Source organism: Carassius carassius, chromosome 27 (genome assembly GCF_963082965.1).
Source record: "Carassius carassius chromosome 27, fCarCar2.1, whole genome shotgun sequence".
Taxonomy (NCBI): Eukaryota; Metazoa; Chordata; class Actinopteri; order Cypriniformes; family Cyprinidae; genus Carassius; species Carassius carassius.
This window is the reverse complement of record NC_081781.1, coordinates 27,766,865-27,781,590: the sequence shown is the minus strand read 5'-3', so window position 1 is coordinate 27,781,590 and position 14,726 is coordinate 27,766,865. Positions and strand designations below refer to the sequence as shown.

At 43.1% G+C, this 14,726-nt stretch overlaps 1 protein-coding gene across 1 annotated transcript; it reads right to left on the bottom strand.

Annotated features, from left to right (window-relative positions):
• Positions 1-8,567: 8,567 nt before the first annotated feature.
• On the bottom strand, positions 8,568-14,644 carry gpr63 (G protein-coupled receptor 63). The gene is made up of 2 exons (XM_059513302.1): positions 14,171-14,644; positions 8,568-10,815 (listed from the first exon to the last, which is right to left on the bottom strand). The coding sequence occupies exon 2, from the start codon at positions 10,727-10,729 to the stop codon at positions 9,494-9,496; it is 1,236 nt and encodes a 411-aa protein (XP_059369285.1). The 5' UTR covers positions 10,730-10,815; positions 14,171-14,644; the 3' UTR covers positions 8,568-9,493.
• Between the last annotated feature and the right edge of the window lie 82 nt (positions 14,645-14,726).

Sequence of the window (14,726 nt, the reverse complement as noted above, 5' to 3'; positions counted from 1 at the left end):
AACAGCAGTCTGTCTTAGCAGTGCAGCCTCAGTGTGGGTTTGGCCCAGGTGAGATTATAATAGTAAAATACCTCGATACATAAATGGTTATCCTCACAATGGTCATGCTAGAACAATTCATATTTTGACCAATAAAAATCTTCTACAGTCCCTCTTACCATACCTTCATGGCATATGCCCACTGACCTGAGCCATTGCAGTCTGCAAACATTCGGTCGCTATCGCTGAAGACTGCTCCGTTTCTGGCACTGGCATCAGTAAAGTGAATAGCGGAACTGCAGGTGCTCTCCATTAGCCCTGCCTGCCTGGAATTCGGGCCTAATAACTCTAAAGTCATCTTGAAACCAAGGCACGGTTACATACCTAAGGTGCTCTCCACTCCGTTCAGAGCACAGGACATTATGCTCTCCACACTTCCTCCTTCTGAAAAGGACAGAGAGTTATCTCTGCTCTGTCCCGTCAGAGCTGTGAGACTCTACATTGAGCGTTCCGACCCCTATAGGCGGAACAACTCTTTGTCAGCTTCAGTAACTCCGGTCATGAAGCGAAGACTCTCTGTAGATGGATAGTAGACTCCATCTCGCTAGCATGCTCTTGTTTGGGCCTTCAATGCCCCATTGGAGTACCGGTCCACTCGCCTTGAGGCATTGACTCATCTTGGGCATGGCCGTATCATGCTCAAGCTCTCTGGAATTAGTTCAACGGTTAGCTCTCAAACCCTGGGTGTAGTACTGCATTGCTTGCCGTGCTATGTATCTGCATGATTGAGTCAATTGCTTCAGGTCGAGGTAATCTGAGAATCATGTGGCGAACGCCCCCTTATTTAGCCAGATGCTCTGTCCATTCTGGCAGGCTTTGGTGGGCTTCTTCACCATAGGCTCGTGCAGCTCTGCTGCCAAGTCAATTTTTAGTTTTTAATTCACTACTCAAACCAATGGCCATGCAGTTTTACTGCATAATTGAAAAAAGGCTTCAGTTTATTTTTAGTTTCCATTTTCGCATAGAATCTAGCAAGATGCAGAACATCTCAGTTACGTATGTAACCCTCGTTCCCTGAAGGAGGGAACCGAGACGTTACGTAAGTGACTGACGAAATCAGGGATCTTGCTAGAGAGATGAAGTGCCTTTGAGTGTTAACAAAATGAGCCAATAAATATTTGCGTGCGAGATTTGCATCGCACACCCCGCACCTGCAGCGCAGGTATATAAGGAAAACCTATGGAAAATGCCACTATTGCTGACCCCCTTTAACATGTGGAATTACACATATGGACTGGCCATAGGGCAGTGCCATAGTTCGAATTACAGGGGGCACTGGGGGGTTCCCCCAAAGGGACAGAGATATCAGTTTTGGGGGGGTCCAAGGTTATAATCGTTAACGAAAACGAACGAAAAAACGAAAACTAGATGGGAAAAAACATTGTCGTTAACTGAAATAAAAATAAAAACGAGGCATATATTACCAAAAAAGCGATAACTAACTAAAACTGTAATGTGTGTTTGGCAAAACTAACTAAACTAAAATAAAATTATAGAGTAAATGTCCTTAGTTTTCGCCTTTGTCAAGGTCTTTCATTTTTTAATGCTATTTAAAACACGCAGCGTATTCGTTCAGCTGTATTTCCTTTCCCTGCTCTCCCTCCATCTCTGTCACTCATGCATCTCTCACATGCACGCGCGCACACACACACACACTCGGCCCCTCCCCTCCGTGCACACCACGTCTCCATGAGAACGAGTGTTCGTTCGACGTTAAAAGCAAGTTCGCGAAAGGTTGGTATCTCTATCTCGTGAACACTTTACACAATCACTTCTCTGCTTTTTGTGGACCTTAATGGCCTACTTCTCAGGATCTTTAACCCTGCTCCATATGTAATGTCCTGGGAAAAGGCAAGGCATCGCCTTTCTAAATCATGGGTGCCAGGGAGGAAGGGAAAAGAGGCAAAACCACGACCTCTGTAGTCAGTATTTTAAAACAAGCCTGCTTTGCTGCATATATTACAACATGTTGGAATACGTAGCCGTTTACTATTTCAGTTTTCAGTGCACTTCAAGCATAATACATATACAATACAATATACACCTTTTACACATACTCATACATAACATACTTATGTCAGATTTGGACAGGTCTAGAAATATAGTGCTATATTATGTAAATAATGTCTCGAAGTAGTCTATCTGTGTTTGTGCATGTGTGTATATGTGACTCATTTGTAGGATACTGTAGTGTTGATGATACCCAGCTTGTTTTGACATTAACAGATTATCTTATTCTTGTATTTTACTGCTATGTAGTTTATTCTGTGGTAGTATGGTTTTTCATAGTATGCAACTTAATCACATTAAAGATTGCCCAGGTTTCACATATCTCCAAGTAATTGTGTTGATTTGACACTGACTACCATAGACTATAATGGAAAATTGGTTTCTGTTTATACAGTATATGAGAGGGTTGGGTCTTATCTCCAGGTCTTATGAAATCTAAAAATAAACCAAATCAATATTTCATGAAATAGGCAATAGGCTTCTTGTAAAGGTATTACTTTTACTAGTAATTAGAATGGTATTTCAGTGCACTTAACTTCTAACTTTTGAGTTGATCAAAACAGTTCTCTTTGGGATATATAATAACAATGAGATATTCTGTAGCCTACTGATTATCAGTTTGTCGCATGTTTAGACCTTGTATGTGTGTTGCACAACACATGTTGCACTTGGCAATCACGGTGGGGATTGATATAGTAGTGGACCATGAATGTCACAGAAGAAGTGAAGGAGCAGTACCCCCCAGTTATGGTGGGGTAATTCGCACTCTGGGCAGTGCTACATATGGAAGTCCCTGCGGTAGACTCAGGCCACCTGGGGTGAGATCACTACACAGCAGAGACGGCAGAGAGACCTCTGCCAGGGAAAGACAAGGGCTCACCATGAAGTAAGCCGTACCGTGGAAGAATACACATGTGGGATCACCCCAAAAGGGGGAATCACTACACACAGGCACCTAGCCCAGCACAAGGGCTGATCTTGGTCATACACATGAGTGCTGGACCTGGCGTCTGGCGCTCCGCCACGCCTGACTGCCAAGGGTGCGGGAGGAACTTCAACAGGGTTTGCCAAGAGGGAAACTGAACTAAGCACTTAGGCACACGTATCCGGTCCATAGAGGGGAATGGCGCAGCAAGCGTGATTGACACCGAGCCGGTCCAGCATTACAGGCCATCTGAGGCGAGTACGCGAGAGGACACATGCTCTACACAGAGATTATAGAATCTGTGTGGCCCAGAAGTGTCGCCCAGCCGGCAGCTCTACAGATGTCTGCTATCGAGGCGCCCCGTGCCAAAGCTCAGGAGGAAGCCACAGCTCTTGTAGAGTGTGCTCTCACTCCAAGGGGGCATGGTAAGCGAAAAGCCTGATATGTAAAGAGTATAGCCTCCACTATCCAGTGGGCATATCTTTGTTTGGAGACAGCCTTTCCCTTCTGCTGTCCTCCGAAGCAGACAAAAAGCTTGTCTAAGGTCCTGAAGCTCTGCGTGCGGTCCACGTAAATGCGCAGGGCACGAATGGGACAGAGCAAAGCGAAGCCTGGGTCTGCCTCTTCCCAGGGCAGCACTTGCAAGTTCACCACCTGACCCCTGAAGGGCGTGGTGGGAACTTTGGGCATGTATCTGGGCCGGGGTCTCAGGACAACATGAGAGTTGGCCGGCCCGAATTTGAGACACGTATCGTCGACCGAAAATGCCTGCAGGTTCCCGACCCTCTTGACCGAAGCCAATGCAGTGAGGAGTGCTGTCTTCAGCGACAGAAACTTAAACTCTACTGACGTAGAGATGAGGGCACGGAGGGTCCAGCTAAGGAACCTGATGACCAGGTTGTGCTTCCCAATGGACTTGCCATCTACTGCATCGTGATGTGCGGCAATAGCGGCAACATACACTTTAAGAGTGGGGGGAGACAGCCTTCGCTCCAGCCCATCTTGCAGAAAGGAGAGCACAACTGTGATCGGGCATCTACGGGGGTCTTCCCGGCGGGAAGAACACCAATCGATGAACAGGTTCCACTTCAACGCGTAGGCATGCCTAGTAGAGTGGGCTCTAGCTGAAGTGATGGTGTTTACTACTGCTGGAGGTAAACCCCTTAGAACCTCAGCATCCCATCCAGAGACCACACGTGGAGATTCCACAGGTCTGGGCATAGGTGCCAGAGGGTGCCCCCTCTCTGAGAAAGGAGAACCTTCCTCAGGGGAATACGCCAAGGTTGGGTTGTCACGAGGAGCATCAGTTCTGGGAACCAAGTCTGACTAGGCTAGTATGGCGCTACTAAGAGGACCTGCTCCTCATCCTCCCTGACCTTGCACAGTGTCTGTGCGAGAAGGCTCACTGGGGGAAACGCATACTTGCGATGGGACGTGTCCGGGGAGGCGAACACGTCTACCTGAGCATCCCCGAAGTGTCTCCAGATCAGCTGGACTGTCTCGGGCTGGAGTCGCCACTCTCCCGGAAGGGCGGGCTGTTATGACAGCTCGTCGGCTGCACAATTGAGCTCACCTGGGACATGAACAGGACAAAGCGACCTCAGATGCTTCTGACTCCAAAGGAGAAGATGGCGGGCGAGTTGCGACATGGTGCGTGCCATGCCCATCTCGGGACTCGATCGTGAAGGCAATGCTGAAGCAGTCTCATATGAAGCAACCCGAGCGGCGTGACCACGGCAGTGGATGCCATAATCCCCAGGAGCCTCTGAAACTGTTTCAGTGGAACCCCCTTCCTTCCTCGAAATGACTCCAGGCAGTTCAGCATTGACTGAGCACCGAGTCCAACTCGACACCAAGAAAAGAGATCCTCTGCACAGGGGAGAGTTTGCTCTTTTCCCAGTTGACCCGAAGCCCCAACCGGCTGAGGTGGTTGAGTACAACGTCCCTGTTTGCGCACAACTGAGCTCGGGACTGGGCCAATATGAGCCAGTCATTGAGGTAGTTGAGAATGCGAATGCCTGCTTCCCTCAAGGGAACGAGGGCTGCCTCCACGACCTTGGTGAAGACACAAGGCGACAGGGACAGCCCGAAGGGGAGAACCTTGTATTGATATGCCCGCCCCTCGAACGCAAAGTGGAGAAACGGCCTGTGTCGGGGGGAGAATTGAAACGTGAAAGTACGCGTCCTTCCGGTCGATCGATGCGAACCAATCAAGAAGCGGTGCTTGTCGGGCTCCCTCATATCCGCCAGGGTAAGCCAAAGGTGGTGTTCCTGGACCACCAAGGTGGACATCGTCTGACCCAGGGACCACACCGTGACTTTCGTCGCCCGTAGGGCAAGGTCTGTCGCAGTGCGCAGTTTCTGCATTACACCCGGAACTACCCTCGTGCAGCTGCTTTAATGCCTTGGCCTGGTAGACCTGCAGGAGGGCCATGGCATGCAGGGCAGAGGCGGCCTGTCCAGCAGCACAAAGCCTTGGCCATTAGTGCGGACGAGAACTTACAGGCCCTGGACGGGAGGCGTGGATTATCCCACCAGGCAGCAGCGCTTTGCAGGCAAAGCTGCATTGCAATAGCAGGCTCAACTGGGGGAATCTCCACATACCCCTTAGCTGCCCCGTCGTCGAGGGCACTCTCCCAGAAGGAGGCAACGTAGCTGAATCCTCATCTCCAGAGCTTAGCTCGTCTCCCCGATGCAGTGATCGACATCTGGTCATCTGCTGGTGGGCCGGATGAAGTGCTGGGTCCCGCCCTGTCCGAGGCACCAGCCTCCGCATCGCGGAACACCGGGGGGCACCATGCGCTGGAGGAGTGAGGGGCCCATGGAGACTCACTCGGTGGGGAAGCCCTCACTGTGATCCTCAGATCACCCTGGCCATGAGCCGAAGTAGCCCTCCTCTTAAAGGAGGAACTAGAACGGGGCATGGGGAGGGGGACTCCTCCTCGTTTGATGTAGAGGAGCCTTGATCGCAACATCGCAATGGTCATGTTCCCACAAGGAGAACATGACTCATCCACGAACGCTGCATCAGCGTGCTCAAGGCCCAGGCACGAGATGCAGCGATCGCGACCATCAGATGGAGCCAGGAAGCGACCACATCCAGAAATGCACAAGTGAAAAGACATCTTTAAAAAGACGCCCCATCACTCGTGGAGCTCTTTTAGTAATTGCTCTTTTAGTACTTTAAACACAGAAGTTTTGAAGCGCCCAGGAGGAGTTGCAGTGTGACCGCAGAATGAGAGCTGCAGCACACGCCGTAACACCAACACTCGTAAATCGGCTTGTCTTGACGACACTCTGCTCAGGAAGCTGAAGGCTCGGCTCCGAAGCGAAAAGCTGTTTGTGTGACTGCATGCGCTCTCCTTTTATACCCGCGCTGCGGGGCGGGGTGTGCGATACAAATCTTGCACACCAATATTCATTGGCTCGTTTTCTTAACACTCGAAGGCGCGATCCCGATTTTGTCAGTCACTGACGTATCGTTGAACGTGACTGACTGAAAGGGAACTCGTTCCTGTATCTTAGGGAACCGTGTTTGCAATAGTAACCAAGTACGTTTTTTACACTACCATTGAGAAATTCTAACCAAACTATGTTATAGACTTTTCATTAAGACCCTAAAGAATCATATAAACTTGTGGAAAATGGGCATCCCATGACCCCTTTAAGCAAATATAAGACCTATATAGGCTATATAGAACCAAAGGCACAAATTAAGTAGTCTATTAAATAATAAATCTGCTACACCAATCAACCACATCATTAAATCCATTTGCCTAATTTTGTGTGAAAATAAACCCGAAAGATAGCCAAATGAAATATCCACAGGAGGACTCATGATTTCAGATTCTATAAATATGACAAACAACAAGCCACATAATTATGATTTCACTCCCGCCCACATTCCTGTAACCTGATTAAAATGTACTGTCATCAAAATGGATATTTTCTCACAAAAAGTATTAACACTGCACTACATGTAATGGGCATCAATTATACCTTTCCACTTATTGTTCTGAAAGCCCATTAAGAAGTAAATATATATATATATATATATTTGACTATTTTTTAAATATAATTGTTTACTCGATAAGTGTATTTATGTTGCTGCATGCATTTCATTTGTCCATTAAAAAGACTTTTGACATCCATGATTTCTGGCTTTGAAGAGCAGGGGCACTGCCACGGTTTCTGTTCCCCCTGGACAGCATATTCACTCGCTTTTTTTGAAGAGAACTGGTTAGCATATATTTGGTACAACAGCTGAAAGAGTTTTTGCAAAGGACACAATTTTATAAAACTTAAAAAAATCTGTTTGAGTATGTGGTGAATCAAGGTCAAAGTCGTCAAGTCACCATTATTTATATAAAGCTTTTTACAATGCAGATTATGTCAAAGCAGCTTTACAGTATTAAATATGAATCTGTGTAGTAGTTGTTTCAGTTTTAGTTGTTTTCTTTGAAAGCCTGTGCAGTAACCTTTTCAATAGGGCTTTCAAATAAAACACCCTTTCTCAGAGGATAGCATAGCTTCTGTGTATTAAAGCTATGATTTACTAAATGGTTAGCTTCAGGATCTGAAAATGTATTAAAGCAGCTTTGCAGGGTGCAGGGACTGTATTGCGTGGTTGTTCCAGATGCCTATTATTTTACAAGCACACAACTGCTCTCCTTTGCATTTGTGTAATTTTTCCTTTTTCTTTGCAGTGTTCAGGGTTCAGGTTTCTTGAACACTTTTTCATCCTTGTTGCCATGGGAATGGCAGGGAGATGATGAGTAAATTCTTTTTTTTTGAGTCGAACAGCAATAGAAGTTGAGAGTGAGAGTGTGAAAACCTCTATAAGAAAAATCTAAATGACCATCTCCCAGTGGACATATATATATATATACACTTCCAAAAATGAAAGAACACAATATAACACGCTAAAGCTATACATGCAAAAACAAGTATTACATATGATCTGATAAAACATATTCATAAAATATACAGGAATTAAGTCACATGATCAATTTCATGGTAAAATAACAAAATATAGACAGAGAATTTGAAGTTAAATTCTTAAAACTGTTATCAAGATGGAAAACTTCATAAAGCCAACTTGATATCTGTTCTTGACCATTTGGTTAAACTAACAAAATTTTATATTTTTTGATCTTAAAATAAACAAAATTTATATTTCTTTATATTAAAACTTTTATATTTCTACAATCATTTAAGATAGGGTGTAATTTCAAAGCATCTAATTATTTTTTTGTTACATTACAAATCCACAAAAATTAGAAAGCCTGTATTATGACTGTTATAATGGCATCTCTAAAAAACAAAAACTCCCACCGGAGTGTACAAACACAAAATAATACAAGCCGGTTACCAAGTAATACATACTGTTGCTAAGTAATAGCGTTCCACACATTGGTTCTCATGAGCTTCTAAGGCCCACAGCATCCTCATTAGTGGTGGCTGGAGAAATAATGAACCACACAAGGGACTAGTGAAAGGAAAAATTACCTTTCAGATTCAAAAAGCTTCAGGGTTTACCTCCAGCCTGGCCAGCCTCAGAACAAATCATCATGTAAATGAAGGCGGCACACTACAAAGGCTCAGACGGACACAGCGGTCTCAACTGAGCAGAGAACTTTTTTTCCATGACAAACAGATATTACAAATTTATTCTTAAATGCGTGCCATTTGACAAATGAGAAGGGAAAAATATCCTTTAGCTGGTTGATTGGTTGTTTGTTTTTAATGGCATCTCAGGAACAAGCAATTGGTTAGACGCTGTTCATATGATATATAAAACAACCTTGTGCTGTACAGAAATATCGATAGGGTTACCCCACCTTTTGGCTGATACACTTCTGAGACCTTTCAAATCAGTCAATCAAAAATGGATTAAATTAAAACTGAATAAAATTGGCACAAGTCATAACTAGAAAAATGTATATGACCACAAATTCCATGAGGTTTAATAGTATTAATTTCCATGATTTTATTCACTTCCAGTCATGGAAATCACAATTTTAAAATTCACATTAAAAATCATGTCTCTTCACAAAGTCTACTTATCAGTTTGGAACATGCGTATCTTTGTAAAATTCCTTTCCTTTATTTTCACACTGAAAATAATTGAAAACTGAGCAATCGAAAATAAACTAAAATAGAAAATGTCTAAGTGTAAAACAGAATCACAAAGCCAGGAAAAAACAACACAAACCAAAACATACACAGCACACAAAATCGTATTACATTCATGGCATAAAACAGAAGATTGCACATTTTCACCAAATATAGCAGCACCTGACTTGAACAAACTTCTATAACGATCTAAATCCTATAAAAGAATAAAAAAAAAAACATTGTGCAATTAAAGTAGTTCAATGTACAGGCTCTGTAAACTGTCTCATCTGAACAATCTTTGACAGCTAAAACATCCTGCGGTTCGAAGAAAGACCAAACAGATCACAGCTTAATAAGATTGTACTATAAGAATTTCAAAAGAGGCTTCAGAAACGTCCTCCACTACACCACAGATCGATGCTCCCCACACACATAAACCGCACTGGGGCGGATACGTCTCTTCGTGTTGCCAGGCAGCGGCGGCAGGAACTTGAAGTACTTGGGCATCAGGTCAAGGCAGGCGTCACGGAACTTCTTGATTCTCCAGTAGTAGATAAGTGGATTCAGAGCCGATTTGAGATAGCAGATCCACAGCAGCCACGTGCTGATCTCAAAAAAGTTCTGCCGGTAGTAGAAGGCGCGACTGAAGGTGGACAGCAGGCTGTAGGTGGCGAACGGAGCCCAGCATGCGGTGAACACTGAGAACAGAATGAGGATCGTGGTGAAGGCACGTGTTTTGAAGCTCATGTCTACATTCATCTGAAAGGGTCTCTGCAGACTCATCAGACCCAGCTTGCTGGCCTGGCTGAAGCACACCGAGTCGGGGTGGGAGTGGATGCGCAGAGCGTTGTGGCGGAGAGTACTCAATATGCCCATGAATGTGTACAGCATCACCAGGAATGGTACAAAGAAGAACACCAGCATAATGAGCATAACGTAAGCATGGTCGCCACGCTCAACTGTGTAGCCGAAAACACACTGCGGTGCTCTGGGGGGATTGTACAGGGCTGGGTGGCCAATGGAAAGTGGGAAAGAAAAGCAGAAAGACAGAGACCATGAGACTGCGATTAACACTTTGGCCCTGCGTGGACTAAGTTTGTCCTGCTTTTGGACAATGATTAGGAAGCGGTCCACACTGATGATCATCAAAATAGCCACTCCCTCCATCAGGAACATCCAGAAGAACATGGCCGAGATGCGGCAAAATGCCTCTCCGAAGATCCAACGCGTGGTCACCATTGTGACTAGCGCAAAGGGCATGTTGAGGACTGCTAACATCATATCGGCAAAGGCGAGACTGGCCAGCAAGATGTTAATAGCAGAACGCATAGCGGCTCTCTGGTAAACCATGAGGCAGACCACCATGTTTCCGAGGAAGGCCAGCAGCAGCACACAGATGATAACCAGGCCAAAGAACACCTGAATGGGCACGTTCAGGCCCTGAACAGGGTCCGGCCAAATGGTTGAAGGCGTAACGTATTCTGATAGCGCCCGGAGCTCTAGCGAGCTGTTGACTTTTGCCGAGGAATTCTCCATGGCTCTTGTACCTGCTGGCTGGGTCAGCACCTTAGGCGTGAGGAACAGGGTTGTACTAGGCTGCCCTGAAGCCACAGGTGGACTAGTGGAGGAATAAAGCATGCTTCTTTTTGCATTTACATGGTAAAAAGAGCAAGCTCAGCCTCTCGGACAGGTCACTAGTACACATCTCAGCATGGAGGCAGACCCTGTGGAAGCAGAAAAAATTTGGAATTAGGAAATCAGTCATGCAAGAATGTCACAGACAATCAAGTTTAACAATCAATCACCTAAATCCCCAAATACAATTTGGTTTGTACCAGGCATACATACAGTGCAAGTGCTGTAAATTTAATTTTCAGAATAGTATCCAGGGGCCTCATTTATCAACAGTTTGTAGAAAAGGTTCTATATTTTGTCCTTATATTTATACACATTCATACATTTAGGTACAAGTTGGTAGATCACACACTTTACGTGAAACTGTGATTATGTATTCATTACGCACACATCTGTGCATACACAGTGTTAATAAATGAGGGCCCAGATTTTTCAAACCACGCATACACTGTACATTTAACTCACATAGGCACCATCTCTTTTTTTTTTTGTGCACTAAATACTACACACACAAGACAGCAACACTTCTGTACTTTACTGTACAGGAAACAGATGAGATGGTACAAAAACAAAGATTGCCAGATTGGGCGGATCTCTGATTGGGCAGTTTTGAATATGATTTAGGGTTGTGCCGATAGATGACAGTATTGTTTATCGATAATAGTCAGAGATATCACCTGTAGCTGAGGAATTTGACGATAGCAAGACGATCATTATTATTATTATCAGGCTAGTATTATTATGTAATAAATAGTATGGCTTATTTGTTCAATTATATTTCTTTTTACAAATTTTTACAAGGTTACGAGTATGTTGCCTTTCATTGTCTTCTCTTCCGGGTCTGTTGTGAGTGCGTTCACGACGCTGCTGACGTACGACGCTACTGACGTGTTTTCTGGTGCGCCCAATAACAAATATAACATGTCAGCAGTGTCGTACGTCAACAGCGTCACTGCAGTCTTGTGAACGCACTCACATGAACCCAGAAGAGAAGACAATGCTGAATAAAGTCGTAGTTTTTGTTATTTTTTGGAACAAAATGTATTTTCAATGCTTCAACAAATTCTAACTGACCCTCTGATGTCACATGGACTACTTTGAAGATGTTTTTATTACCTTTCTGGACATGGACAGTATACCGTTCACACAGTTTCAATGGAGGGACTAAATCTAAAATATCTTAAACTGTGTTTGGAACGACATGAGGGTGAGTTATTAATGACAATTTTCATTTTTGGCTGAACTAAGCCTTTAATGCAGAGTTGGATGGTGCTAGTGTTGATGCTGGTGATGAGCCAATACTTTTAGCTATTTTTTTATCCACTTTTATCAAGAGCGATAGCAGGCATCCATGATGATTAATGAGTGACATGTTTTTAGTGCGATAGGGGATCCGATTTTGCACTAATTGCGTAGCTAATTCTGATAACACTGGGCAATTCTCCATCACCACAAAAGTTTAGAAGTCAAAGGCTGTGTCCTAAATCAACTCCCATACCTTAACAGTGCAATAATTGAGGGGACAATCATTTATAGTGGTATCCAATACCATAGTGTATAAAATACCCATGACCTGTGAAATCCAGTGCTTCTGGAGCACTCAGTGTCCAAATTTGTCCACTCTGAGGACAGAATAAAAAATTTGTTATTAATATTTCTAAACTCAGATTTGTGTATTGTCCATTTGTTTTCTGTTTGTTTATGTATTTATTTGGTAAAGTATTGAAGTATTAAACTAAAAAAACATGTTTCTTCCACCCTTGTTATACAGAATAAGAGAATAAAACAAGCATTTTTGCTTATAAACAGCTCACAATAAAAATGCTGTATTTTTATCCATGTTGTTCAGGAATAATAGATGCTAACTCTGGAAAAGTTTGGAGAATTCTGATATTAGAATGTGAAACAAAACCAACGTTATCTGCGGTAATATCCCAAACTGTAAAACGTCCATAAACTCTCTAATTCAAATAATGCACGTTTTGAAACACACACAAAGGTTTTATGAAGTTATAAACTTGTATTTCAGCCTAATAAATGATTACGTGTGCTAATTAGTCTGAACAAAAACAGCAGATGGGCTGAACGAAAATCCATATTCACTGTAATTAGTATCAATTTAAAAAATGAAAAATTGTAATAAAAAATCTGAATAAACAGGTTCTTCTAAAGCCTAAACTAAAGCCTGATTGCAGTTGCCAAGCAACATAGGCACATTTATATAGAATAATAGCCTACATAAAACACAGTTCATTCAATACCAAGTTTAGAGTCAGAATATGTTTTCAAATACTACATTTAAAATGTAACAGGTTAAAATAAAAGTGTCTGGACTAGCTTTTCATTATCCTGATGAATAGCCCTGACTTAAAATGTACATTTTAACTAGAAGACAATAAGAGAGCATACTGTCTTGTCAAAAGGTTCCTTTAGAAAAGCAAAGTCTAAATGTTTTCCAAGGTGCCACTTTGCCCATTTGCAACTAGGCAAAACAATGAGAGAAAAAGGCAATGGTGTTTAGACACTTTAATGCTAAAGATACTCATCCACCCACATGCAAGCACCCATGCATACTCACACACATAATTATCTTCACACACACACACACACACACACACACACAAACACACACACATATGTTGTCATATGATAAGTTGTTTTCCTCATAGGAACAAAAAAATGTGGTTTTACCTAGTGCCCCCACGTTTGGTTTATCTGGGTTAAATCATATGACTCAGATTCTAAAAGGTAGCTGTTTTGCACTGAAATGAACAGGCTTGTTTCAAAGCACAAGTCTAACTGAAGTGGAAAGCATCTTGTAGATTAATGACTACCAGTGGTACAGTAGAAGCCGAAACCATAGTGACAGCAGAGACAACCTGGTCCTGTCACGTTTACTGAGTAGTTGTGGATCCTAGCAACAGGAATAAAATGATTAAGTGTCTCTTCATCTATGCTTGGAGAATGTTTCCATCCATTCTGAACCACAATCACGTAGTCCAAGACGGTTTGATGCTCGAGACCTAGAAAAGTCCTCCATTTCTTCTATAATCAGACAGAAAAGGTCCGGGCTAGAAGAAGATACTCAATGATGAAGCTCATTGAATTCCAGTTACTATGGACCAAAGACTTTCATCTCACATGAACAGGTTAGAAATAGCTATAAGATTCATACAAATCTTACGAGTTGAGTTTTGTTGTACTGATATTATATTCATCCAGTGAAAATCTTCCCTGCAATAATTTAATTAAGAAATATTTGTAATGTATAAATTAAATTATACATTAAATTTTAATATCCCTCAAAACAGAACAGATCTGGAAGAACCACCTTGCAATTGGATCAACTGATGTAAAATGGAGGAAAGTGCAGAAAACATTGCAATGATATTTATCTTATATATTGCTTTCAAAACACAATAATTAAATAAGCTGGTGTTTTACCTTGATTCTCCTCTGTGGCTTTTTTGAAATCTATAATGCCGCATCCGTCACATCATCATACGCTTCGCTTCACACTCGCGTCCTTCTCTCGCCAGATGTTCATCACACATCTCTACCTTACCTACAATACGCGTCCATTCGTGAGATATTCGAGTATGAAACCAGGCTGACACGTTGTCGGTTGAAAAAACTAAACGTGTCAAATAAAAATAAAAACATCAGAGTTTGAACGTGTTGGGGATGTAAATCAATCCGAAAACCACAGCTGCAATCCAGATGTTTAACCTCGTAATAATCTAAAAGAAAAAAAAATCCCTGAGTTTAACAGACTTAAAATATAGATGTTTTGTCGAGTGCAAATGCTCATTTTAAAAAGAGAGCAATCCATGATACATTTTGTACCCGCTTCTCCTTTCGCAAATGCATCCCAAACACACCGTGTCGCTCGTGCTGTCCGCTTTCACCGAGTACCGCGTCACTCGAAGTTAACCAATTACATTTCAGCGCCGGATTCGATTTTCACACCGTTAACCAATGAAAATGCAGGAGTCGCCAG